Source organism: Pristiophorus japonicus, chromosome 12 (assembly GCF_044704955.1).
Source record: "Pristiophorus japonicus isolate sPriJap1 chromosome 12, sPriJap1.hap1, whole genome shotgun sequence".
NCBI classification, from domain to species: Eukaryota; Metazoa; Chordata; class Chondrichthyes; family Pristiophoridae; genus Pristiophorus; species Pristiophorus japonicus.
Genome location: NC_091988.1, coordinates 77188954 through 77214490, shown reverse-complemented (window position 1 = coordinate 77214490; position 25537 = coordinate 77188954). Strand labels below are relative to the sequence as shown.

At 47.5% G+C, this 25537-nt stretch overlaps 1 protein-coding gene across 1 annotated transcript in view; it reads right to left on the bottom strand.

The window, feature by feature from the left end:
- Positions 1–25537, bottom strand: part of LOC139276947 (MICOS complex subunit mic25a-like) — a 556647-nt gene that overhangs the window by 142706 nt on the left and 388404 nt on the right. Inside the window, exon 9 of the mRNA XM_070894945.1 lies at positions 7784–7919. Coding sequence (XP_070751046.1) covers positions 7784–7919 — 136 coding nt within the window. The remainder of the gene's footprint in view (positions 1–7783; positions 7920–25537) is intronic.

Below are 25537 nucleotides of genomic sequence, written 5' to 3'. Positions count from 1 at the left end.
AGTTCCCCTCCAAATTACACACCATCTTAACTTGGAAATATATTGTCCGTTCCTGCATCATCGCTGGGTCAAAATCCTGGAACTCGCTCCCTACATGCCAAGCTCCTAGAAGCTTTAGTGACAATGCGTCCGTCCCAATTCCAGAGAGCTAGGATTCTGTCCATTCCATTTAATGGACAGTAAGCAAACCTCTCTTGTCTGTTTTCAGGCAGCACACTGCGGCCTGGTTTTGTTCATGCACTTGTACATTGTTTTGAAACACATTCAAGTTTGGAAAATCAAATTTCAAGAAACCTGGTTTGAACTTGAAATACATCTAAATGCTCAGTGCCAAATCCACGCACCATTCCTTTAGTGTTTGACGGAATTTGCCCAACAGCAAATTTATGTGTAGTATTCTGAAAAATGACCAACATAAATATCTTACGTATTCTTTTTAACTTTATTTCTTTCTAATTCTTCCTCCTCTTTTCTCTTCTTGTCCTGAAGGCACTAATTACGATTCCTCAGGTACAGACAGCACACCTGTACCTCATCATGTCTGAGTCTAGACCAGCTGCTCAACCATAGAGGGTGTCGTAGCCTGGCTTGGCGCTGTTAATGACCCGATGTTCACATGGCTCACCCTCGCACCGACAGACAAAACTTCCAGCAGTGGTCACTAGGTAACAATCAGGAGGAAAAGTAGTTCAGTTATCCAGACTGGAACAAGATACCAAGGCTTCTTTGACAGCACCTCATAAACACACGACATCTTCCACCTAGAAGGACAAGGGCAGCAGGCATATGAGAACACCATCACCTCCAAGTTCCCCTCCAAGTCATACAGCATCCTGACTTGGAAATATATTGGCCGTTCCTTCATCGTCGCTGGGTCGAAATCCTGGAACTCCCTACTTTACAGCACTGTGGGAGCACCTTTATCACATGGACTGCAGCGGTTCAAGAAGACGGCTCATCACCACCTTTTCAAGGGCAATTAAGGATGGGCAATAAATGCTGGTCTTGTCAGCGACGTCCACATTCCATGAATGAATAAAATATACTGTTATGCACAGATGGACTCAGGCTTGTGATGCCTCGCTGTTTCTGTTGTAATTTTCTTGACTTTTTAAACCAACCAAGTGTCAACCTTGGCTCAGTGGGTAGCACTCTCCCCTCTGAGTCAGAAGGTTGCGATTTCAAAGTCCCAATTTTCCTCAAAGAAGAAAAATGGCCTTCTCTTACCTGGACGCCGTTTTTTTTTTTAGGCTCCTCAGTGCTGAAAATAAAAATGCGTAGTTTCCTCACCATATGTATTCAAATCACAGATAGATAGATTTTTAACCAATAAGGGAATTAAGGGTTATGGGGAATGGGCGGGTAAGTGGAGCTGAGTCCACGGCCAGATCAGCCATGATCTTTTGAATGGCGGAGCAGGCCCGAGGGGCTAGATGGTCTACTCCTGTTCCTAATTCTTATGTTCTTATATATGCGCACCTTCTGGTGCCGCGTTACCTGTTCCAACTCTGCAGGGCGGAGCCTCCAATGTGCGCTGAAACCGCACAGCGCATGCGAGGAAAAAATGCTTTTTAACCCACTGCACGTGCGCATAAAAAAAAAGACCCATTTGCACATGCGCAGTAGAAAGTATTAAAAAAAACAGCACGTGTGGGGACTGCGTGGATCACCACTGAGAGTCCATTGGTGGCAGAGGTAGGAAATACAGCTTCGATCGTTCACGAGATGGCTGCAATGGAAGAGCGCAGAGAAGGCGAAAGGGCCAGAGATGGAGAAGGGGAAACCGTAAGGGCGAACTGATTTCGCGGGGATGAAATTGAGTGCCTGGTAGACTTAATCGAGAATAGATGGGAAGTTCTTGAGGACAAGGGGAATTTCGGAAAAAATAAGCTTAAACCGTCTGCACTCTCCAAAGTTTGGAACCAGGTTGTAGTCGAGTTTAATGGAATGTCCATGACCCCGAGAACTGGTGCGCAGCTGAAAAAGTAGTAGGGCCTCGGACAAGCAGTGACTGTAAGTAATACGTTAAACTTACATTTATTTGGGCTTTGAAATATATGTATATTTATGCACTGCAATAACATCTGTAAGTGTGCTCCATGTGTGTGTGTGTGTGTGTGCAGAAGGACCCTCTCTTAAAAAGTTCCATTTGCATCTTTGCAGAATACGGTGTCACAGATCAACCGAGAACAGTCACAAACTGGAGGAGGTCCGCCAAGTAGGCTGCTACTAACAGCCGTGGAGCAGAGGATCACGTCAATGATTAAAGGTCACAGGAGAAGACCAACAATCAATGCGGAAGCTGGGCCCAGTTTTCCATTAGAGGGTAAAGCCCTGCAAATTGCACAGTCTGGGTTGGCTAAATGTTACGTACTGCGTGTTCTCCTTCCTCAATGCTGCTAACCAAGCATCTATCTTTTGTTTCAGAGGCTGAGCATCAGGAGGAGACAGAAGGTGCATCTGAAGTTGAAGGAGAGAATGTTCAAGAAAACAACACGCCAGATATTCCAACTCAGGACAATGATGGGCAGCAAGAAGGCATAGACGACGAGATGGTTACCCTGGATTTGGAGGTGCTGAACCCCTCGAGGATTCCAGCCTTTCTCGAGCGAATCAAGCGAGAGGACTTTTCTAGGTGTGACATCTGAGGCTGCAAGTACAAGTGTGTCGCAGCAAGCCACATCTGTGAGATGTCGTAGGAGGGTGAACTCCAGACCTGATCCAGAAATTCTGGACTCTGAGAACATAGGGACATCTTGTGGGGATGAGCGGGGAGAACATCGAACAATCTCAATTGCTCCTGGAAGCCTTTGGTGGGGTGAGAGCAGAGTTGGGGGGCTACTGTTATTACAGGCTGAAAGATGTTCGGGATGGTTGAACGAGGTAGCATCGGCAATAGGGGCGGCTCACCCAGACTATCCTTAATGCGAGGAGCGCTTTCCACTCTGCACAAAATTCAAGGGTTAATCCTGAGGATGAGGTTGACTACGAAGAGGTACACGGGCATTCCGCCATTACACATTTTGTCTCTGTCCCTGTTGTAGCCCAGCATCAAGAAACGCCACGCCGGAAAAGGAACAGACAGGGGAGCAAGGAAGCAGAAGTCTGCAGCTATGGGCACGCACAGGGGTAGTGGCATCTACTGGGACAGGATTGGCGCACAGCGCTAATGAAGAGGATAGATGTCTTGTTTGTTTTTTTGGCTAATTTAGTTGATTGTTCTTTGTAAAGTTTGCCACGGCTCTGAATAAAGTTTTTAAAGTTTTGAAGGTTTAAACATAAGTAAAGTCAAGCTAATTACAACTGTGCTGTGCCAATGTTTAATAAACATTTTAGTTTTGGACTTTTAACCTGACTCCTGCACTTCATTTTTTAATGCTAATACTAATAAATATTACAAGAGAACTGGAATGAAAATGTAAAATGGCATCACCTCTTGCAACCTATCGGTTTAGATTATACAGGGGCAGGTTTCAGTACTAAGGTGTTCATGGATCTTGCCTTGTTCTGGGTCACTGATGCATGCAACAAAATACCATGGTGCATATATCAGTTACCATCACCCAGTCTGGATCCATGAACAACTTAGTATTATTGTCCATGTAAGCACTCCATTTAAATATACAAGATTTGTGGTGGGAATATTTAATAAACATAATGTTATGTCCATCTCAGCACTCCTCCTTTAAAACTTAAAAGTTTGGTGGTAGTAACATTTAATATAAATTATATATTTTCCACTTAAGCACTCCAACACTCCATAAAAACCTAATAGATTTGTGGTGGGATTATTTTTTTTCAATTTAATATTCCACCTTTAATAGAGATTACTGCTGCTTGTCTTTGAGCCTGGAGTGTCTTGCACTGTCCTTTGAGTGCAGACATTCGGCTTGGGCTAGCAGCGGGCCACGTGGGTGGAGGACCTTCAGCCGGGGGCTAGCAGCGGCTCCATTCGACGTCCAGGAGAGTGGGGAGAAGGCTACACTGCATCGCAGAAGAAGAGGATTCGTATGTTGATTCTTCATTTCTGGAACTTTTTAATGTTTTCCTTCAAATATTTGGATTATTTTGGGCCGTGAAGACATTGATGGAAAAAGGTAAAGATTTTATTATTTTTTTGCCATCATTCTTTTTTCATCGCAGGAGCATCAGTATGGGTAAGTTTTTAATTATTTTTTCTTTTATACATGCTTATAGTTAAAATTTGGTCTTTAAATTACTGTAGAGTTTAATTATAAGCTAAATGGGAGTCCCTTTGGCCAGGGATAGCAATGGGCCAGCATGGATTCTCTAACTGCAGGTAAGGGTTTTTCCTACCATGTTTCTAGGGCCTCTGCACCAGTTTTAAAATGTTTGTAGGTGGGGAAAGTTTCCCTTATGTGAAGGAATGGCGCGGAACCTTATTTTACAAGTACACCAGCGCCTGAATGCGCCAAACATTCTGGCACTGGTAGTAGACGCCGGCGCCTCAATACTGGGGAATCTTTGGACATAGTTTTCACTGGGCACCGAAAAAACGACGTCCAATGCTGGGCAAAATTTGGGCCCAAGTCCCCCCCCGAGACGTGAGCACATAAATCTAGGTTGATACTCCAGTTCCTGCAACCAACATCACTGAAAAACAGATTATGTGGTCATTTAGCTCATTGCTGTTTTTGGGATCTTGCTGTGCACAAATTAGCTGCCATGTTTCCTACATTACAACAGTGACCACGCTTTGAAAGTGCTTCGCTGGCTGTAAAGCACGTTGGGACGACCTAAGGCGCTGCTAGTAAGAAGGAGGAACTGAGGGAAATCCTTATTAGTCGGGAAATTGTGTTGGGGAAATTGATGGGATTGAAGGCCGATAAATCCCCAGGGCCTGATGGACTGCATCCCAGAGTACTTATGGAGGTGGCCTTGGAAATAGCGGATGCATTGACAGTCATTTTCCAACATTCCATTGACTCTGGATCAGTTCCTATGGAGTGGAGGGTAGCCAATGTAACCCCACTTTTTAAAAAAGGAGGGAGAGCGCAAACAGGGAATTATAGACTGGTCAGCCTGACATCGGTAGTGGGTAAAATGATGGAATCAATTATTCAGGTTGTCACAGCAGCGCATTTGGAAAGAGATGACATGATAGGTCCAAGTCAGCATGGATTTGTGAAAGGGAAATCATGCTTGACAAATCTTCTGGAATTTTTTGAGGATGTTTCCAGTAGAGTGGACAAGGGGGAACCAGTTGATGTGGTGTATTTGGACTTTCAGAAGGCTTTCGACAAGGTCCCACACAAAAGATTAATGTGCAAAGTTAAAGCTAATGGGATTGGGGGCTAGGGTGCTGACGTGCATTGAGGACTGGTTGTCAGACAGGAAGCAAAGAGTAGGAGTAAATGGGTACTTTTCAAAATGGCAGGCAGTGACTAGTGGGGTACTGCAAGGTTCTGTGCTGGGGCCCCAGCTGTTTACATTGTACATTAATGATTTAGACGAGGGGATTAAATGTAGTATCTCCAAATTTGCGGATGACACTAAGTTGGGTGGCAGTGTGAGCTGCGAGGAGGATGCTATGAGGCTGCAGAGTGACTTGGATAGGCTAGGTGAGTGGGCAAATGAATGGCAGATGAAGTATAATGTGGATAAATGTGAGGTTATCCACTTTGGTTGTAAAAACAGAGAGACAGACTATTATCTGAATGGTGACAGATTAGGAAAAGGGGAGGTGCAACGAGACCTGGGTGTCATGGTACACAGAAGGTTAGCATGCAGGTACAGCAGGCGGTTAAGAAAGCAAATGGCATGTTGGCCTTCATAGCGAGGGGATTTGAGTACAGGGGCAGGGAGATGTTACTACAGTTGTACAGGGCCTTGGTGAGGCCACACCTGGAGTATTGGGTACAATTTTGGTCTCCTAACTTGAGGAAGGACATTCTTGCTATTGAGGGAGTGCAGCGAAGGTTCACCAGACTGATTCCCGAGATGGCGGGACTGACATATCAAGAAAGACTGGATCAACTGGGCTTGTATTCACTGGAGTTCAGAAGAATGAGAGGGGATCTCATAGAAACGTTTAAAATTCTGACGGGTTTAGACAGGTTAGATGCAGGAAGAATGTTCCCAATGTTGGGGAAGTCCAGAACCAGACGTCACAGTCTAAGGATAAGGGGTAAGCCATTTAGGACCGAGATGAGGAGAAACTTCTTCATCAGAGAGTGGTGAACCTGTGGAATTCTCTACCACAGAAAGTTGTTGAGGCCAATTCACTAAATATATTCAAAAAGGAGTTAGATGTAGTCCTTACTACTAGGGGGATCAAGGGGTATGGCGAGAAAGCAAGAATGGGGTACTGAAGTTGCATGTTCAGCCATGAACTCATTGAATAGCGGTGCAGGCACGAAGGGCCGAATGGCTTACTCCTGTACCTATTTTCTATGTTTCTATGTATAAATGTAAGTTCTTCTTTTCGTAACTTCTGCTCACACTAAATTTGCTTAACTCAGGATCTTCAGTTTAGTCTGCATCGTGGTAAATCATGTGAGCGCTACCAGTCAAAGCTGTGCGTTCACACTGAAATAGGTGCTTTTGACATTCTTGAACGCATGTGCACAATAAGGCTCAATTTAAAAAGAAATTTAAAAATATAACTTGCATCTCAAGAAAGTGACCTCTGTGCAGTACGCTCTTCTTTTTACATTACTTGCCAGGTGCTGTATTTCACTGGTACAATGGGGACCCAGAACCTAAACAGTGCAAACATCTGGTACTGGGACACCCTTCCAACCAAACCCGTGCCCCCTATTTACTTATTTAACTGTGGCTCAGTGGGTAGCACTCTCACCTCTGAGTCAGAAGGTTGTGGGTTCAAGTCTGTTAGTATTAATGTTTGGGGTCACCAGACACCAGGGGGCGCCACTGTCGGAAGTCATTGGGCTGTACGCGCGCGTGCGCGGTCACTGGTATATAAGTGCGGGTACCATGTCACGCGGGTTACTTTGGGTGTGAATAAAGTTGGATCAGGTTTACACCTGAGGCAATTTACAGTAACAAGTCTTTTGAGTCATTACATTCATTACAAAGTCCCACTCCAGAGATTTGAGCACAAAAACCTAGGCTGACACTCCTGTACAATGCTGAGGGAGCGCTGCACTGTCGCAGTCTTTCAGATGAGACATTAAACTGAGGCCCCCTCTGCGCTCTCGGGTGAACATAAAAGATCCCACGGCACTATTTTGAAGAGCAGGGACATTCTCCCCGGTGCCCTGGGGCCAATATTTATCTCTCAATCAACATAACAAAAACAGATTATCTGGTCATTATCACATTGCTGTTTGCTGTGCGCCAGTTGGCTGCCTCATTTCCCACATTACAATAGTGACTGCACTCCAAAAGTACTTCATTGGGTGTAAAGCGCTTTGAGATGTCTGGTGGTTGTGAAAAGCGCTATATAAATGCAAGTCTTTCTTTCTTTCAATCAACATCACTAAAAGAGATTATCTGGTCATTACCACATTGCTGTTTGTGGCAACTTGCTGTGCGCAAATTGGTTGCTATGTTTCCTATATTACAACAGTGACTGGACTCCAAAAAGTACATAATCGGCTGCAAAGCGCTTTGGGACATTTGGCGGTCGTGAAAGGCGCTACATAAATCCAAAATCAGACAGCAGTTTGACTGACCCACTTTAGCAGGGGTCTAGAATACTACTGAATACCTGTAGGTGTGACCATTTATACTGAGCAGAGCATGTGAACCGAGCAGTTGAATTCCTCCACTGTGCATGCGGGTAACCTTCAAATCGTACCTTTTGCGCCTCCTTGATGCAATGACGATATTCCTTGGCGAAGGTGGAGCATTTTAAAGTTAGCTGCGGATTTTCTTGGTAACAATTAAGGATCTGGGACTGCAGATCTACACAGAGAGGCTCACAGTTTCTCATCCTGCCAACCAAGGGTAAAGGAAAAAGGTTAGTCTCTGCACATTTTAAAAATGAACATATTTTCAATACATATTAGAAAATGCTTGACTTAAAGAGATTTGTTCTGGTTAAGGATGATTTTTTAATCCACAGGCGGTGCAGGGCTGCAACCTGCTGTGCTGTAAAGTAATAAGATGTGTGCTTGCATTCCTGATTCATGAGACAGCAGGCTCTCAGTCCATTAAGATTATGCATTCGTCCCACAGAATCAAGATGGCAAGTCACCTTGTGCCAGATCAAGGCGGCCTGTTATGGAACACCATCGGCAAAGGCTGGGCAGATGGTTGGCCAGCGATTCTCCTACAGCGGTACGGTGAGTGACACGGAACACTTTTTTAAAAAATTCATTGCTGAAATGTTGGCATTGTTGATAAGGCCAGAATTTATTGCCCATCCCTAATTGCCCTTCGGAAGGTGGCATTAAGATAAGAACATAAGAAATAGGAGCAGGAGTAGGCCATTAGGTCCCTCAAGCCCGCTCCGCCATTCAAATAAGATTATGGCTGATCTAATCTTGGCCTCAACTCCACTTCCCTGCCCATTCCACATAATCCTTGACTCCCCTATCGTTCAAAAATCTGGATATCTCAACCTTAAATATATTCCAGAAATTCCTATTACAATGAATTAGAAAACCCCCAAAATGCACAAACACTATATAAAACATTTAAAAAACACCTCACACAATACACTAATAGAAATTAAAGTTGTTATACATGTTTTTTAAAGAAAAAAATTTGCCGATTTAAAAAAAAGTTAGGGTTAGGGTTTAAAATAACATTACCTGAGTGGGCAGGGTTTTAACATAAATGTTTTTTAAAATTTTATTTTAATCATGTTTTTGATAGGTTTTTAAACTCTTACGCCTGTAAAAGTAGGCTATGCGTCTGCTTCTATCAGGCGCAAGACCTTTGAGGACATTTGCCGGGCAAGATATGGGTAAATACCGCAATCTTGTCATGCAAATGTCCTCGCTCCCGATGTGTGTAGGATCTGTCAAGCTCCAGCTTTTGCGCGGTGAAAACCGGCTTTTCTGATGTCTTACCAGGTCCGTAAAAACTTCGGACGGGCCCGGGACGACTGAATTTATGCCCCATTAAATGGCCCAGCCTCCACAGCTCTCTGGGGCAGAGAATTCAACAGATTCACGCCCCTCTGAGAGAAGAAATTCCTCTTCATTTCCATTTTAAATGGGCGACCCCTTAATCCGAAACTATGCCTCCTAGTTCTAGGTTCCTCCACGAGGGGAAACATCCTCTCTGCACCCTGTCAATCCCGTTCAGAATCTTATATGTTTCAATAAGATCACCCCTCATTCTTCTAAACTCCAATGAGTGTCGGCCCAACCTGCTCAACCTTTCTTCATAAGACAACCCCTTCAGGAATCAACCTTGTGAACCTTCTCTGAACTGCCGCCAATGCAAGTATATCCCTCCTTAAATAAGGAGACCAAAACTGTACGCACTACTCCAGGTGTGGTTTCACCAACATTGAGCTGCCTTCTTGAAGCGCTGCAGTCCATGTGGTGAAGGTGCTCCCACATTGACTTTGTCGTAGCAGTTTGGTACAACTTCATTGGCTGTGAATCATTTTGGGGCGTCCGGTGGTCGTGAAAGATGCTATATAAGTGCAAGTCTTTCTTTTCTTTCTTGGAGTTTAGAAGAATGAAAGCTTGGTGCCTAGGCAACAGAAGTCACGGCTGTAAAAGTGCCCAGAACTGCACACAGTACTCCGAGTGAAGTCTGACCAGTGCACTTTGTAACCTCAGTGGACCTGTATTCTACTGTTTTACTGTTATCCCAATAATTTCTGTTGGCATTTTTAATTGCCCACAACATCCTGAGAATAATAGTTGAATGTGATGAGTCTACTATTATTTAAAGGTCCCTTTCTCAAGCTCTGTGCTAATTTTATTTTATACTTACGTCGCACATTATTTCATGCAGTCTGCAATACCCTTCATGTGCCATCTGTCTGCATTTGCATAAATGATCTAAATTGGAGGACCATTTGGTAGCACTCTCACCTCTGAATCAGAACATTGTGGTTCAAGCCCAACTCGAAAAGCTTAGTGCATAATCTGGGCTGGTACTGCTGAGCAGTATTGAGAAAGAGCTGCATTGCTTGAGGTGCTACCTTCTGGTTGAGACATTAAGCCTGCCTGTTCAAATGGGTATCTTGGTACTGTTTAATAGACCCAAGCACGAACTTCTATGGAATGTCACTCAACATCTCCCTTCATCTGGCAATACACATGTGCTTGATTTCCGAGCCTGATACTCAATTTGAGAAGCCCAGACGCAAAACCCAGTCCCACCTGTGCTCTGCTCGGGCTCAGTCTCTATTTTTGTTCTTTCTTTTGAAAATGAAACTGCCTTTTTTAAAATTCTATTAATTCCTGGGATGTAGGCGTCGCTAGCAAGGCTAGCATTTATTGCCCATTCCTAATTGCCCTTGAGAAGGTGGAGAGCTGCCTTCTTGAGCCGCTGCAGTCCATGTGGTGAAGGTGCTCCCACAGTGCTGTTAGGGAGGATGTTCCAGGATTCTGACCCAGTGTCGAAGAAGGAAGGGTCGATATATTTCCAAGTCAGGATGGTGTGTAATTTGGAGGGCAACTTGCAGGTGATGGTGTTCCCATGTGCCTGCTGCACTTGTCCTTCTAGGTGGTAGAGGTCACAGGTTTGGGAGGTGCTGTCGAAGAAGCCTTGGCGAGTTGCTGCTTTGCATCTTGTAGATGGTACACACTGCAACCACAGTGCGCCGGTGGTGGAGGGAGTGAATGTTTAAGGTGATGGATGGGATGCCGATCAAGCGGGCTGCTTTGTCCTGGATGGTGCCGAGCTTCTTGAGTGTTGTTGCAGGTGCACTCATCCAGGCAAGTGGAGAGTATTCCATCACACTCCTGACTTGGGCCTTCTAGATGATGGAAAAGCGTTGGGGAGTCAGGAGGTGAGACACTCGCCGCAGAATACCCAGCCTCTGACCTGCTCTTGTAGCCACAGTATTTGTGTGGCTGGTCCAGTTAAGTTTCTGATCAATGGTGACCCCCCCAGGATGTTGATGGTGAGAGATTTGGCGATGATAATGCCGTTGATTGTCAAGGGGCGGTGGTTAGACTCTCTCTTGTTGGAGATAGTCACTGCCTGGCACAAATGTTACTTGCCACTTATCAACCCAAGCCTGAATGTTGTCCAGGTCTTGCTGCATGCGTGCACGGACTGCTTCATTATCTGTGGATTTGCGAATGGAACTGAGCACTGTACAATCATCAGCGAACATCCCCACTTCTGACCTTATGATGGAGGGAAGGTTATTGATGAAGCAGCTGAAGACGGTTGGGCCTCAGACACTGCAGCAATGTCAACACCCAGCCTCACTACCAAGATGCTGAACTGAGAACCCACTCTCACGTTAAACCTCAGCACTGGTCTCAACGCAGCTCCCAAACTTCCCTCCTGTCTCCACCGAGACCTCCCGTCTCCATACAGATCTGTCTCCCGTCCCCATTCAGAGCGGTCTCCCGTCTCCACCCAGACCCGCCTCCCGCCTCCACCCAAACCCGTCAACCCGTCTCCTGTTCCCACCCAGGCCCGTCTCCTAACCCATAAAAACATAGAAAATAGGTGCAGTAGTAGGCCATTCGGCCCTTCGAGCATGCACCACCATTCAATATGATCATGGCTGATTATGCAACTTCAGTAACTCATTCCTACTTTCTCTCCATACCCCTTGATCCCTTTAGCCAGAAAGGCCACATCTAACTCCCTTTTGAATATATCTAACAAACTGGCCTCAATAACTTTCTGTGGTTGAGAATTCCACAGGTTCACAATTCTCTGAGTGAAGAAGTTTCTCCTCATCTCGGTCCTAAATGGCTTACCCCTTATCCTTGGACTGTGACCCCTGGTTCTGGACTTTCCCAACATCGGGAACATTCTTCCTGTCCAATCCCATCAGAATTTTTTATGTTTCTCTGAGATCCCCTCTCCCATTTTTCTAAATTCCAGTGAATAGAAGCCTAGTCAATCCAGTCTTTCTTCATATGTTAGTCCTGTCATCCCGGGAATCAGTCTGGTGAACCTTTGCTGCACTCCCTCAAGAGTAAGAATGTCCTTCCTCAGATTAGGAGACCAAAACTGTGCACAATATTCAAGGTCCACCCAGACCTGCTTCCCATCTCCACCCATCACCACCTCTCATCTCCACCCAGACTTCACCAGAGATTCCGTCAACCTTCTCTTCAACCTGTGAGCAACACCACAGGAGATCTGCTAATATATATAATTTCAGATTGATCTTTTTTTATACTGCGGGCCTATTTTTGCAGACAGCGCAGCGACTGTGAAGAATCACAAGTAATAACTAGGTTGCTCACAGCTTCTAATGTTGAAACTCCACACACAGCAATAAACAGCTGAAAAGATATGTCTTTCACGATATGTTCTGTTACCTTCACTTGCATCAAATGCTGGGACGAATGATTAAATGGGCTGTGCTACGAAGATTTGGAAACAGGCTATTTCTGGCAGCAGTCTAACAAAAATCCTGACCCAAGTATAAAACTTCTTGGCAAACCAGTTATCTGTTAATCAGGATTCAATTTTCAGGCTTCTGTTTAGTGGATCTGACTGCAAGAGCCAGATTTTCTCCTTCGCTGGAATTGCTGATGTTTTGTGCCTGGAAACACATCCAAGTTGCACCTGGGCACAATCCTTTCTTACAGCAATTAGAATTCACGCTGCAGAGTGAATTAGCATATGGAGTGGAAACTTCAAAAAGATATTTCAAAAATATACTCGCATTTATCATTGAAACATCTCAAAAAATGCTTCAGTCAGAATTACTTTTCTAGATTGCAGCGATTACTGTTGTGTAGGCAAACACAGCAGCCATGGGATGGGAGAGGATTGATGGACAAGATACAGGACTGGCGGGGGGAGTTAACGCCTTGCTTTTCTTTAAATTGCATCATGAAATCATAGAATCATAGAAACTTACGGCACAGAAGGAGGCCATTTGGCCCATTGTGTCCATGCTGGCCGAAAAAGAGCTATCCAGCCTAATCCCATTTTCCAGCTCTTGGTCCGCAGCCTTGCAGGTTACAGCACTTCAAGTGCATATCCAAGTACTTTTTAAATGTGATGAGGGTTTCTACCTCTGCCACTCTTTCAGACAGTGAGTTCCAGACCCCCACCACCCACTGGGTTAAAAAATGTCTCCTCAACTCCCCTCTAATCCGTCTACCAATTACTTAAAATCTACGCCCCCTGTTTATTGACCTCTCTGCTAAGGGAAATATGTCCTTCCTATCCACTCTGTCTGAGCCCCTTATATTTTTATACACCTCAATTAAGAACCCAAATCTTGGACAATCGGACAGGACCTCAGTATGACACTGTATCCAAAGGATGGCACCTCTGTGATAAAGTACTCCCTCATTACTGCATTCCCAAAGCGTCAGAAAATGCTGGAGTTGCAGAACAGGTCGGTCAGACCACATTTTGGTGCTGGCCCTGAATGAAAAGGAAGAACCTGCATGTCTCAAAGCGCTTCACAGACAATGAAGTACCTTTGAAACATAGTCACATAGTACATAGTTGTAATGTAGGAAACGCGCAGCCAATTTGCGCACAGCAAGGTTCCACAAACAGCAATATGTTAATGACTGGATCATCTGTTTTTTAGTGATGTTGGTTGAGGGATAAATATTGACCACAGGACACTGGGGAGAACTCCCCTACTCTTCTTCGAAATAGTGCCTTGGGATCTTTTATGTCCGCCCGAAAGGGCAAACGGGGCCTCAGTTTAATGTCTCATCTGAAAGACAGAACCTCCTCAGCATTATATTGGGAGTGTCAGCTTAGATTTTGTGCTCTTGTTTCTGTAGTGGGTCTTGAACCCACAACCTTCTGACTCAGAGGCGAGCGTGCTACAAACATCAGATCATATTTGAAATAGTATCCTGTCCTTTCTCTTTCAGATGCTGATGGACTTGTGTGTTTTCATAATTTTCTGTTTTTTTATTTCAGATCATCAGCATTTGTTAAGTTTTGATTTTTAATCTCTAATACAACTGCACGTGGATTGTTGATTAAAGACAAAAATGAAATCTTTTCGAATTGTTTGGCCTTGTCCTGGGGTGGTCGGATATGAGATTACTCACACGAGCATCTCTACACAAACTTCCCCAATTTCAGCGTTCTTCCCTGAGGAAGCACCAAGTAACAGTCCTACCGTACTCCCTGCATAAAATAGTGACATTTCATAGGATACTGGCATTGCGTGTCTGGAAATGGAGTGCCTCAAGGGTAAATTGAGATCCTGCACTCAACTGGTAGAATAATTAATTTTGGCAGATTCATACTTAGTTAACTGTTAACTTAGGTAAGCATACAGGATCATTGTTACAGATTGATCGTTACTGGCTGCGAGTTCTCCCACATCCCCTTTATACTGACAAAAATCAATTCTCAGGATGCGCTCGTTTCAAAGCAGTCCACTTCCATGATTTAATCAAATGATACAGCACACAAGGATGCTATTCAGCCCATCGTGCCTGTGCAAGCTCTTTGAAGGAACTATCCAGCCAGTCCCACTCCACCCGTAGCCCTTCAAATTTTTCCTTTTTAAGTTGCTATTGAATCTGCTTCCTCCACCCCTTCAGGCAGTACATTTCCTGAGCAGCTAAAAAATTACAAGGAAAAACAGCCATTATTCTCGTATTTTGTCAGAAGAGTAGAGGAAAATAAAACCCTCCACTTCTGTTGGAATTCTCTTGCTGAATATTTGGCGAATCATTTGTCATTGCCTTGGATACCTTGGAAACCTCTGTCAAGGTCTGGCAATATTCACCTCTGAACGAATATCATCATCATCATCATAGGCAGTCCCTCAAAATCGAGGAAGACTTGTTTCCACTCCTAAAGTGAGGCCTTTGGTGGCTGAACAGTCCAACACGAGAGCCACAGATCCTGTCACAGGTGGGACAGACATTCGTCGAGGGAAGGGGTGGGACTAATTTGCCGCGCGTTCCTTCCGCTGCCTGTGCCTGACCTCTTCACACTCGCAGCGTTGAGACTCGAAGAACTCAACGCCCTCCCAGATGCACTTTCTCCAACTAGGGCGGACTTTGGCCAGGGTCTCCCAGGCGTCAGTGGTGATGTCGCACTTCACCAGGGAGGCTTTGAGGGTGTCCTTGTAACGTTTCCACTGCCTACCTTTGGCTCGTTTGCCATGAAGGAGCTCCGCGTAGAGCAATTGCTTAGGGAGTCTCGTGTCTGGCATGCGAACTAAGTGGCCTGCCCAGCGAAGCTGATCGAGTGTGGTTAGTGCTTCAATGCTGGGGATGTTAGCCTGGGCGAGGACACTGATGTTGGTGCATCTGTCCTCCCAGGGAATTTGCAGGATCTTGAGGAGACATCATTGGTGATATATCTCCAGCGACTTGATGTGTCTTCTGTACATCGTCCATGCCTCTGATCCATACAGGAGAGCGGGTATGACTGTAGACCATGAGCTTGGTGGTAGATTTGAGGGCCTGGTCCTCGAACACTCTTTTCCTCAGGCTGCCGAAGGCTGCACTGGCGCACTGGAGGCGATGTTGAATCTCCGCATCAATGTCTGCCTTTGTTGACAAGAGGCTCCCAAGGTATGGGAAGTGGTCCACGCTGTCAAGGGCCGCGCCGTGAATCCTGATGACTGGGGGGGGCATTGCTGTGCGGCGAGGACAGGCTGGTGAAGGACCTTTGTCTTACGGATGTTAAGCGTGAGGCCCATGCTTTCATATACCTCGGTGAATACATCGACTACATCCTGGAGTTCAGCCTCTGAATGTGCGCAGACGCAGGCGTCGTCCGCTTACTGCAGCTCAACGACAGAGGTTGGGGTGATCTTGGACCTGGCCTGGAGGCGGTGTAGGTTAAACAGCTTCCCACTGATTCTGTAGTTTAGTTCCACTCCAGCGGGGAGCTTGTTGACAGTGAGGTGGAGCATGGCAGCGAGGAAGATTGAGAAGAGGGTTGGAGCGATGACGCAGCCCTGTTTGACCCCGGTCCAGACGTGGAATGGATCTGTAATGGATCCGATGGTAAGGATCACGGCCTGCATGACGTCATGGAGCAGGCGAAGGATGTCGACAAACTTTCGGGGGGTATCCAAAATGGAGGAGGACGCTCCATAAGCCCTCACGGTCGACAGCGTCAAAGGCCTTTGTAAGATCGAAAAAGGCCATGTATAAGGGCTGGCGCTGCTCCCTGCATTTTTCCTGCAGTTGTCGTGCTGCAAAGATCATGTCCGTTGTTCCCTGTAGGGGACGAAATCCGCACTGTGGCTCCGGGAGGAGCTCCTCAGCCACAGGGAGAAGACGGTTGAGGAGAACTCTAGCGACAGCCTTCCCAGTGGTTGATAGCAGGGAGATTCCCCTGTAGTTGCCGCAGTCGTATTTGTTCTCCTTTTTAAAAATGGACACAATCACTGCACATCTCTGAGATCTCCCAGCATGCTCTCCTCCCTCCAAATGAGAGAGATGAGATCATGTATCCGCGTCAACAGCGCCTCTCCGCCATATTTTAGCGTCTCGGCAGTAATTCCATTCACACCCGTAGCCTTGTTATTCTTGAGCTGTTTTATGACTTTGCCTAACTTGTGCAGCATTGGGGTTTCACTGAGGTGGTAGCGGGTTGCATGCTGCGGGATGGAGTTGAGAACACTCGAGTCAAAGGCAGAGTCTTGATTGAGGAGATCTTCAAAGTGCTCCTTCCAGCGGGCCCTGACAGCCTCGGTGTCCTTGATGAGTGTTTCCCTGTTCTTGGCCAGGAGTGGGGTGGGGCCTTGGGAGTTTGAACCGTAGGTGGCCTTGACTGCAGTGAAGAATCCTCGCATGTCGCGGCTGTCAGCTAGTTGTTATAGCACCTGCGCTTTCTCCATCCACCACCTGTTCTTTAGGTCCCGGGTTTTTGGACCTCAGCCTTGAGCTGTCTGTAACGTGCTTTGTAGCTCCCGAGTTGGGTTGTTGCTTGAGGCTCAGAAATGCCCTACGCTTACGATCTATAGCTCTTGGATCTCCTGATGGTTTTCATCAAACCCGTCTTGGTGTTTTCTGGTTGAGTAACCAAGTGTCTCTTCACAGGCACTGGTTATGGAGGGCTGGAGGGCAGACCAAGCGCTGTGGGCATTGAACATCTCAGGGTCATCAAGGTACGCCAGAATGGCTGTGAGGCACTGTATATAGGGCTCTCTTAGCTGGGTCTTTAAGTGCCCCGGTAGTAACTTTTTTGCGGCACTGCTTCTGCTGTCCTCTCTGCTTTGGGTCTATGTTAATATTGATGACGGATTAGGTGATGGTCCGTCCAGCAGTCGTCAGCTCCTGTCATGGCGTGGGTGATGCACACATCCTTGCGATCCCTGGCTCGGATGATGACATAGTCGAGCAGGTGCCAGTGTTTGGAGCAAGGATGTTGCCACGATGTCTTGTATTTGTCCCTCTGGCGGAACAGGGTGTTGGTGATGAGGAGTTCGTGTTCTAGACATTTTGTCAGGAGTAGAGTGCCGTTGGAGTTTGATTTCTCTACCAATCAGCCTCCCCAGAGGGCTATGTATTTACCGACCCTGGCATTAAAGTCACCGAGGAGGATCAATTTGTTGCCCATGAGGATGAAGGAACGGGATGTCTCGAGGTTGGAATAAAAACCCTCTTTAGCCTCATCTGTTGCATCGAGTATTGGGGTGTACGCACTGATGACTGTGGCACATTGGTTCTGGGATAGGGTAAGGCGAAGGGTCATGAGGCGTTCGTTAACCCTGCAGGGGGAGTCTTTGAGGCGGCCGACCAGTTCATTTTTGACGACGGAGCCGACTCAATGAAGGAGACATTCTTCCTCTAGTTTTCCTTTCCAGAAAAAGGTATAACCTCCACCATGTTCCTTGAGCTGGTCTTCCCCTGCCCGCCAGGTCTCGCTGAAGGCAGCGATGTCGATGTCAAAGCGTCCAAGTTCCCGGGCAACTATGGCGGAGCGGTGTTCCGGCCTGTCGCTGTTGGAGTTGTCCATTAGGGTCCTGACGTTTCAGATTCCGAACTTCATATTGGATGAATGGAAGATGCCTGTGCGTGAGATCTTTTAGCGTGGGGTGGCTGTTGCACACCGACTACCACATGGGCTTAGCTGAGCAAGGTCTTGGTCCAGTGGCAAGGGGATCCATGACGACTGAAGACCAGGCACTGCTGTATGTTGCCTACGGCGAGATGTTGGCTGCAAGCTCGGCGCTGAGTAGCGCCCTTGATGTTAGGTGGCCTGTTGCTTAGTTGGGGGCAGGTATTGAGCGGGTCAGCGGTCTGCTGGAGTTCGGTGTGGAAGGTCAGGATGGTCACAGCCATGGTACTCACCACGTGCTGGGGGAGAAGAGGTCAGGTCACCAGTGGGGAAGGAGAGGCACAGTCGTCGCTGAAGGGGAGGAGGCCCAGTCGCTGCCGAGGAGGAGAGGCTCAGCCGCCGTCGCTGGAGGAGGCCCGATCTCCGCTGGAGGAGGGGGTCTGGTTGTCATTGGGAATGGCCCAATCGCCGCTGGAGCGGGTCCGATCGCCGTTAGAGGGGGCCGATCGCTGTTGTTGAGGGGGGGGGGGGGTTCGATCGTGATTGGAGGGGTCCCGATCGCCTGGGCGGAGCCTCACTTGGCTCGCCGGGCGTCGTCGAGGATCGAACAACCTTCAGGTGGTCTCCCCCCATGGTATTCAATGGGACAATGAAAATACGGTTTCTTCCAATACTTTGGAGAGACAGTTTAGTCATCTCTTTCAAATGTCTACCCAAAAGCTCCGACCTCTTGCATTTGATGGTCCCACTATTAGCCCTTCTCTATCTATCGACATTCTTGGTCCCAACATCAGCTTCCACCTCACGGTTGCTCCACTGACAAAATGCTTTGAAAAAACTCTGTTACTCTTGAATCCCAAATCTTTCTTTATGGAGTAATTATCTGCGCGAACATTTTTGTGTCCTCCTGCGCATGTGCGTGTGGACTCTGCTCATTTTTGCTCAATCCGGTCGCACATGCGCAGTACAATGAACAAGGGAGCCGGAGGTTGGGTTAAACCATGTTGCTCGAGCCTGGAGCTGCTCGTGAGGCTTTTGTGTTATGAAGCAAAAATCAATAACTATACTAAAGGAGTCTCCACGAATTTTGCCTAGAATACTGAGATTATCTACACGAACATTTTCGCAGCCTTCAGAGAGCGAGGAAATCGGAGGTGGGGGAGAGATATAGTGGGGGAGAGAGAAAGAGTTTGGGGGGGGGGGCGGGAGAAGGTCATGAATCTGTGGGGGGCGGAACTTGGGCAGGGGGAGGTCAGGAACTTGGAAATGGGGAGAAAGTCAGGAACTCGGGTGGAGGAGGAGGAGGTCAGGCACTTAAGTGGAGGAAGAATGTCAGAAACTTGGGCAGTGGGACAGGGAACTTGTTTGGGAGGTTGGGAGAAGGTCTTAAACCATGAGGGTGAACTCTGTTCTGTCTAGAGTCGGCAGTCAGAATGACTCGAATTACACTTTTCAAAGTCACTGATTTCGTTGGTAGGGCGGTTCTAATTACATATTCCAGAGAGACTGCTGGATGTGTCTTATCTTCCGAGGGGACCAATCAGCAATCAGATCTTGTGATCAAAGGGATTCAATCAGAGCTTTCGGTGTTACAAATAAACGTGTCCTTTTCTTTCCCCATCAACAACTTTTAATTCTACATGAAGCCCACCACTTGAATACTGCTCACATAGCTGTGAAGGATCTTAACACTGTTCTTGCACTCCTGCAAAGGATAAATGAAAAGACTTGCCATCTGATTAACAATTCCTCTCTCATCACTTGCCTCCAACCATTCTCCTTTCATTGCTAATCTTTCTAGTTGTCCTCCATTTTATTGACACTATGATGGTCATTATTCTTCTGGAACATTCCTCCCTGGGGCCTTTGGAGCTCTATCCTACCCGCTGTTGTGCTCCCCATATCCTCACTGTGTCGAAATCACAGTCTGTTTTCACAGGACATCAACATCGGGCAGTTACTCAACTTCTGCAACCTTCCCTTAATCTCAGAATCATTAGGCTTCCAAAACTCCAAGCCTAGCATCACCTAATCCTTCTCTCATACTTGATACTGTTAAGTAACATGGGCCGTGGCATTTCACCAAAGTTTCTCAATAAAATTTAAAATGATGAAGGGGTTCGACAGGGAAACTGGTTCCACTTATGGGTGAGTCCAGATCAAGGGGGCATAAATATAAATTAGCCAGTAACAGATCAAATAAAGAATCTAGGAGGAATTTCTTTACACAGAGAGCGGTGAAAATGCGGAACTCAGTGCCACATAGAGTGGTTGAAGCAGAAAACATTGGTGCATTAAGGGATGGCTGGATGAATACATGAAGGAGAGAACAGAGGGATATGCCAACAGGGTGGGAAGAAGTAATTAGTGGGAGGAGGCATTTGTGGAGTATAATCACTGGCACGACCAGTTCGGCCGAATGCCTGTTTCTGTGCTGTGGATTCTATGTAATAAAGATAAAGCTGATGTCAGTCACTGGCTCAAGCAGCGCTCACCCACCCCCCACCCCCCGCCCCCCGCCCCCCACACTGATTGCCAACCCAGTACTGGCTGAGCTCACAAAGAACTGGTTCCCAATGAAATGAACAGCACCAGAATTCTCAGTCGTCCCGACCTAGGGAGCCACTGACTACAGGAGAACAGGTGCAGAGGGGGGAATTAACTTACAGCAACTGTAAGTGCTTTTTAAAAATTAATTGACGGGATGTGGGCATTGCTGGCAAGGCCAGCATTTATTGCTCATCCCAAATTGCCCTCAAGAAGGTGGTGGTGAGCAGCCTTCTTGAATACAACTGAGTGAGTTGCTAGGCCATTTCAGAGGGCAATTAATAGTCAACATCATTGCTGTGGGGCTGGAGTCACATATAGGCCAGATCGGGTAAAGGCAGCAGATTTCTTTCCCAAAAGGACATTATTGAACCAGGTGTATTTTTACCACCATCCAGTAGTTTCATTGGGCCCAAGTTTCCACATGATTCGCGCCTGATTTTTAGGAGCAACTGGTGGAGAACGAACTATTTTAGAAATCGCAATTCTCCACATTTTTTTTTCTGCAGTTCTAGTCAGGTAGAACAGTTCTAGTTTAGAACAGAATTTTTTCTTCAAAAGGGGGCGTGTCCGGCCACTGACGCCCGATTTGAAAATTTCCACAGTGAAAATGTACTCCAAACTAAAGTAGAATGGAACCAGTGAAGATTTTTGTAGAATTGAAAAAACCTGTTCGACACATTAAAAAATCAGGCGCAGGTTACAAATTAGGCGTCCAGAACGAGGTGGGGGGAGGGGGGGGAAGGGAACTCATTAAATTCAACAATAAATCCTTATTTATACTTCTACAAATATTATATAAATAAATCCAACCTGAATAAACATTTATAAGCCAAGAAAAGATTAAATAAACCATCTTCCTACCCGTGTGAAAGTGCTTCAGCCAGGGAGAATTCTGCAGCCGTTCGTGCCGCTGAGCGGGAGGGGGAGAGAGAGAGAGAGAGGGAGGGAGGGAGAGAGAGAGGGGGGAGGGAGGGAGAGAGAGAGAGGGGGGAGGGTGGAGGGAGGGGGGGAGAGAGGGAGGGGGGAGAGAGGGAGGGGGGAGGGGGCGAGAGGGGAGGGGGAGGAGGGAGAGAGAGAGGGGGGGAGAGAGAGAGAGAGAGAGAGAGGTGGGAGGGAGAGAGAGGTGGGAGGGAGAGAGAGGTGGGAGGGAGAGAGGGGGGGGAGGGAGGGAGAGAGAGGGGGGGAGGGAGGGAGAGAGAGGGGGGGAGGGAGGGAGAGAGAAAGAGGGGGGGAGGGAGGGAGAGGGGGGGGAGGGAGGGAGGGAGAGAGAGGGGGGAGGGAGAGGGGGGGGAGGGAGGGAGAGAGGGGGGAGGGAGGGAGAGGGGGGGAGGGAGGGAGGGAGAGGGGGGGAGGGAGGGAGAGAGAGGGGGGAGGGAGGGAGAGAGAGGGGGGGAGGGAGGGAGAGAGGGGGGGAGGGAGAGAGAGGGGGGAGGGAGAGGGGGGAGGGAGGGAGGGGGAGGGAGAGAGAGGGGGGGCGTTGGGTCGGGGAACAGGAGCGCGGGTCGGGTCAGTCGGTGGGGGGGGAGCGGGTCTCGGGTCTCGGGTCGGGGCGGGGGTCGGGTCTCGGGTCGGGGCGGGGGGGGGAGCGGGGGTCGGGGCGGGGGTAGCGGGTGTCGGGTCTCGGGTCGGGGGGAGCGGGTCTCGGGTCGGTGCGGGGGGGGGGGGAGAGCGGGTGTCGGGTCGGGGCGGGGGGGGGGAGCGGGTGTCAGGTCTCGGGTCGGGGGGGGGGGAGCGAGTTTCGGGTCTGGTCAGACGGGGAGCAGGAGCTGGCCGTGGGAGGAGCCCCAGTGAGGCCATTCAGCCAGGGCTAGGGGCTGCGTGCTTCGGGCCCCTCCCACACAGTTCGGCGCCTGGAGATACTGCACTTGCGTGCCGACTGTAGCGCGCATGTGCAGAGGTCCCGGCACTGTTTTCAGCGCAGGGACCTGGCTCCGCCCCCCCACAGCTCGTGCTGGCTGCGCCGAGGGCCAGAGGACCTGCAAGTAGGTGCAGAATACCGAGGATTTTTTTAGGCGCCGTTTTAGGCGCGAAAAACGGGCGCCCAGCTCGGAGGGGCGCCCGTTTTTTTTCTTGTGGAAACTTGGGCCCATAGTCACCATTACTGATACTAGCTACTAATTGAGAATTTAAGATTTGTTTGATTAACTGAATTTAAATTCCCCAGCAGTCGTGGTGGGATTTGAATTCATGTCTCCGGAACATTAGTCCAGGCCTCTGGATTATGAGTCCAGTAACATAACCACTATGTGACTGTATGCAAAGGTTTGGTACTGAAAAAGGTTCATTTAAAGACGTTGAGGAGTATTATTTTTTTCCAAAATACACTCCTCCCCTCACAAAACATGCCCCAGCCATCCCAATGACTCAGAGGTAATGTCCATACCTCTGCCACACTGATCTCAAAGGTCCAAGATTCGATTGTTGGTCTGAGTAATGGGGGGCAATTTTAACCTACCCCGCCTGTAGGGACAATGACAGGATCGGGTGCAACGTGAGTTTTACACCTCGACCGATTTTAGTCTCCATTGAAGTCAATGGAGAGCAATATTGGGTGGGGTGTAAACCCGGCGTTTCGCCCCATCCCGTCAGTTTCCCAATGAGCGGGTGAGGTTAAATTACTCCCCCTTGGTCTCAGCTGTGATAGCAATAGCGCTGTTAGAATTTGGCTGCAGCCCCCTGGGCTAGAGAGGGGGAAATCAGCCAGCGTTCCCACTCCCAATCACTATGAAGAGAGTGCTTCGCATGTGTCGTTGCTCGCGAGGACAGGCTTAAGCTTGAATAATGGGCGCATGGGTGAGAAATCAGCTTCGTGTCTCAGAACCACACCGCAGGGAGAGAGCCAACAGCTCAGGAGAGGAGGGGTAGGGAGAGAATTGGAAACCAAAAGAGAGCCTGCACTTTTTCTCACCGTAATGGAGACTCGTCATCTCCTCATTACAGTGTCAGCTGTGGTTCAGTGGGTAGCATCCTTGCCCCTGAATCACAAGCTTGTGGGTGCAGAGGCTTGGGAACAAATATCTCGGCTGACACTCCATTATAGCACTGAGGGAGTGCCGCACTGTCGGAGGTGCCGTTTTTCGGATGAGACGTTAAACCGAGGCCCCGTCTGCCCTCTCAGGCGGACAGAGAAGATCCCATGGCACTATTTCAAAGCAGAACAGGGAAGTTATCCCCAGTGTCCCGGCCAATATTTATCCCCTAAGCAACATCACAAAAACAGATTATCTGGTTGTTATCACATGGCTTTTTGTGGGAGCTTACTGTGTGCAAATTGTCAGCTGCATTTCCTACATTACAACAGTGACTACACTTCAAAAAGTACTGCATTGGCTATGAAGCACTTTGTAATGTCCTGATGTCATGGAAGGCGCTATAGAAATGCAAGTCTTTCTTTCATCTGCTGGCCACCCCTGTGACGTTAACTCTGCTCCTGAAACAACTTTATTCATGCGACGTGGGCCGTGGTGCATTGGACTGGCCTGGGTAGGTGGAGGTGACTGATCCTGGGCAACACAAGTCAGCACACTTTAAAAGATAAACCAAGCATATTTTTATAAATTTACAGATATAAAAAACAGAAATTTGGGGGAGTAATTCGAGCAAGAATACTTGCCCGAGACTTTCTATTCCCCTTATATGATCTGTCGAATTATTAATACAGACTACTAGGTCTCATGGCTCACCATATTTCACTCATTACCCCTCCGTATTATGATTAGTACACCCCTACACTATTTAATAAACATCATCTTATAAAAACATTCCTTCCAATATTATCACTGCTGCCATTAAATTGGATAATATTGCAAGGAAGGCAAATGTTATTGGAGTAGAAATACATTGATCTAAACCTCAAATGATATGAAAACTAAGTGTTCAGAATGTTTCAGTGAAATTAACTTCTGGCTATGACCTTAATGATTCAATTTTTTGTGGAATTTACTGTGCTAACAATAAACAAGCTGTGCATATACAAAATATCACAGAGCTGCCTTTCACAGGGTGCATTCAACAGTATTCAATGCTGTTATCAGCCGGAACATTTGTGGCTGTGCTATAATTGGGCTCAGCACCTCTGGGAGAGGGGAGAAACAGCAGGGATTCCTACTCCCACTCGTTATCCAGTGAGCCTTGCTGCAAAGTTAAGCGTGTGCCTGTGAGTGTGCCGGTGTGTGCGTGCATCAAGTGAGTGTGAGTGCCTGTGAGTGTGAGTGCCTGTGCGTGAATGTGCCTGTGTGCACGTGAGTGTGAGCGAGCCTGTGTGTGCGTGCCTGTGTGTGCATGAGTGTGAGCGATCCTGAGTGTGAGCGATCCTGTGTGTGTGTGAGTGTGAGCGAGCCTGTGTGCATGCCTATGTGTGTAGGAGTGTGAGCGATCCTGCGTGGGCATGAGTGTGAGCGAGCCTGTGTGTGTGTGCATGAGTGTGAGCAAGCCTGTGTGTGCGTGAGCATGCCTGTATGCGCGTGCGAGAGTGTGTGTGCACGAGTGAGAGTTTTCCTGTGTACGCGCGCATCGAGTGTGAGTGCCTATGCAAGTACGCCTATCTGCCCTGATGCAAAACAAATATTTTGTTCTGGATTAAAGAGAAACTCACGTTTCTTAGTGGCGCAAGAATTAATAAATAATTGGTTTTCGCTATAGATTTAAAACACAATCACGTTTTTTTGAAATGGAGCTGTGCCTTTGCAAGACTTCCAGAGCAGTTATCACAGTTATTGTTGTGTATCTGTAAAACATGCACTCCCATGTTCCGCCACCAGGGAGAGCACCCACTGAAGTCCCAAAGGATCCCAGCATCCCTTGGGAGCACTGTATATAATAAGCCGGCCCCTAAGGCCTGTTCCTCACTCTGCACTGTCTTAATAAAGACTGAGGTCACTGTTACTTTAACCTCTCTGTGTGCAGCCTCATCTGTGTTAGGAACACAATAACTGGTGAAGAG